The sequence below is a fragment of the Contarinia nasturtii genome, unplaced genomic scaffold (genome assembly GCF_009176525.2).
Source record: "Contarinia nasturtii isolate CC-2019 unplaced genomic scaffold, AAFC_CNas_1.1 Cnas_scaffold_745, whole genome shotgun sequence".
NCBI lineage: Eukaryota > Metazoa > Arthropoda > Insecta > Diptera > Cecidomyiidae > Contarinia > Contarinia nasturtii.
The window spans coordinates 2648101-2650902 of NW_022198093.1; the positions used below are offsets into that span (position 1 = coordinate 2648101).

Consider the following 2802-nt stretch of genomic DNA (forward strand, 5'->3'; position numbering starts at 1 on the left):
TACTTTCCAAAGCAAATGCCATTTATTTGAACTTCAATTTCAATCACATAATTGGTGCTTACTAAATAGATATCATATGAGGAAAGGCCTTATACAATTGGAAAGGCAATGTAAAAAAAAAGATAATTATTTAATTGTTGCGATTGTCTTAACACTAAATGAAGTCCTTAATCATGGATGAGTGTTTCTAATGGCAATTTCTGCATTTCGGATGGCAACGTTTACCTGGGCGACAGCCACAGCCACCGCTTGTATCACCATGACCGCCTGGATAACAAATTTTATGAAAAGAAAATTATTTGAAAATTTATAAATTTTTTTTTTTTTTTTTTTTTTTTTTTTTTTATTCACCTGGTCCCCAGCGGCTCATTTTTGTTGCCCAGCACAATTCAGTCCTACACATGGAACAGATTAGAAAATCGCAACCTATTCGTTTCATGATCACAATCTGGAAGTAGGAGAAAAGGCACGAATTAAAATATGATCCATTCAATGTCTAAATGACCTGTACTAGTGCATTCTAGCTAGAGTGCAGTTGAATTACCTTGCATGTTGTACATCGCATGCCTTCGTTTTTGCGGACGATTTCATCAAGATGCATTTCAGTTTTTTGCGTATCGCTCATACCGGCGTATCGAAGATCGTCTTGATATTCCTTACAATTAAGACCCGCATGAATAGCCTATGTGATTTGAAAATGTGAATGAGCATTGTGTTTAAAGGGTGAAAAAATTATTTCTTGAAAAAATCATTACCTGACATGACAAACAATTCAATGATGAACACCGTGGACACTTGAATGTGTTTACTTCGTCTTCAACGAGACACCAACCTGCCAATTGAAAACACACAAATCGTATTTGGATTTATTAAATTCAAGCATAGGTGAAGATTTTCGAAGCAAAAAAAAAACACGTGTTACCTTCACAATTAGCCTTTTTGCAATGATATGAATTCGGAGCTTGGCTTTCGGCAATGCGTAACATCTTGAGATTGTGTTTGTCGAATTCAGATTGAGTCAACAGCGACCGAATCTCTCGATCCATAATGAAGCCGGCACACTGAATCGCTGGACATTTGATTTGCACTTCTTCCGATTGGATGATCGTTTGCCGAACACAATCGATGCAATACTTGTGCAGACAGTCCCGTATGATGACCCCATCATGGGCCTCGATGTCAGAGTAACATATTTCGCATTCGAACCCATCAGTGTTATAGATAACGCCTTGTTCCTCCAATTTCATCAGTTCTTCGTACAATTTTTCGTTGTTGTTGTTGTTATGATTAGTCGCGGCGTCAGCAAGTGTGTACTTCTTTGAATGCAGTTCATACTCCGACGGTGTGAGCAATGAACGAATTTCACGATCTTGGAGAAAGTACGGACACTCTTTTTTTGGGCATTTTACTTCGACATCAGCACAGGCAATCACCACTTTTCGAATGCAATCGATACAAATTTGATGTAAACACTCACGCACCAAAATACCATCATACACGTCGATGAAATGATCACAACTGATGCAAAAGATAAATTCAGTATTACGAATAACATCGTCATGTTCTAGATCTTGCAATTGTCGATATAAATCATTTTGAGCCGCTTCATTTCCACCAGTTGGCTGGGCAATCGTTTCGGACAACTCATTTTCGATTGCTGTCAAATCGATTGTCGTAATTGTTTCTGATGTTGTGGCCTGTGTTGCTGCCGCTGCTCTAGTTAAATAACGATGAGCGATCGATCGACGACCAACGCTGGACATTTTTTTTCCTCTTTAAAATCCAAAACACAAATGAAATCAAATTGTTTGATTTTAATTTAAAATGAATCGACGATTAAATTTTATCTACGCACACCAAATACTTTAGAACGATTATGTTTTTTGTCAACGATTTGACACTTGTCATCGTCGATTCTGTTTACAAGCTCTCAGATTTGTTTCTACCGACCGCACAAATACTACTACAGAACTAGAGTGCAACACACAGACGGACATCGTGTCATATGCGCACAGTACTAGCCTAATGAGCTAGACTGATTACGCATACACATACATGCTCCTTTCCCCTCCTTTCATTCGGTTCTTTTGCATACCAAAACCTTTTTTTCCAGACAGAGTATATAATTGCATGTCGAACAAAAAAATTACGAGAAAAATGATGACGTCGCCAATTTGAAATGGACTTTTATAAATAGTATGGGAAATATGAAAAAGCCGATTGAAGTGCAAAATATGAGAGAACAGAACATTGTTTGTGGATTTTTTTTTTTGAATATGGTCGATTGTTGCTGTTCTTTATCTTTATATGGAAACAACACAAAGTAGTCAACGAAAAACAAAAATCGAAAGTCTTCGATACGCAGAACACGCACACAAGCGTAACATGTACACTTACATGCAGCCAGGGTTCTATCGTTGTGTCCAGAATTGTTGTCAGTTTACAAATACAGTCATAAAACAATACAAATTAAATGATAAAAATACAGGTCATTTATTTATTATCGTTTCGAAAGAAAATAATAACGAATCTTTAATCATCTTTTTTTTCGTTGCCTGTTTTTTGTTTTGTTTAAAGAAAATTCATATTTCATGACAGATAACATCGTCACGACCAGGGTTCACCAAGTATTCAATCATAACATTCAAAATTAAACTTGGCTCCGGATTCAATTTTGTAAAGAAGATTGGTTATTTTCAAAGTACTTACTTTTCATCAAAAAATATCAGCTGCCTCCTTCTCTTTTGGTATTTCCACAAACAAATTAAAATAATAATAAAAATAGATGGAAAATTTGTCCGA

The 2802-nt window shown here is 36.2% G+C and overlaps 1 protein-coding gene across 1 annotated transcript; it reads right to left on the bottom strand.

The window, feature by feature from the left end:
- Window positions 1–1935, bottom strand: LOC116341661 (ranBP-type and C3HC4-type zinc finger-containing protein 1-like). Its single transcript, XM_031768859.1, has 5 exons — window positions 923–1935; window positions 756–832; window positions 545–682; window positions 352–448; window positions 1–267 (listed from the first exon to the last, which is right to left on the bottom strand). Exons 1-5 carry the CDS (start codon window positions 1761–1763, stop codon window positions 188–190), a joined length of 1233 nt encoding a protein of 410 aa, XP_031624719.1. The 5' UTR covers window positions 1764–1935; the 3' UTR covers window positions 1–187.
- Between the last annotated feature and the right edge of the window lie 867 nt (window positions 1936–2802).

What these genes read in the sequence shown, in the direction of transcription:
- LOC116341661 (XM_031768859.1), bottom strand. Translation starts at nt 1,763, where the DNA reads ATGTCCAGCGTTGGTCGTCGATCGATCGCTCATCGTTATTTAACTAGA. An exon ending in TGAATTGTTTGTCATGTCAG is followed by an intron (nt 683 to 755) that starts GTAATGATTTTT and finishes CAAATCACATAG; the next exon opens with GCTATTCATGCGGGTCTTAA. An exon ending in AATGAGCCGCTGGGGACCAG is followed by an intron (nt 268 to 351) that starts GTGAATAAAAAA and finishes TTTGTTATCCAG; the next exon opens with GCGGTCATGGTGATACAAGC.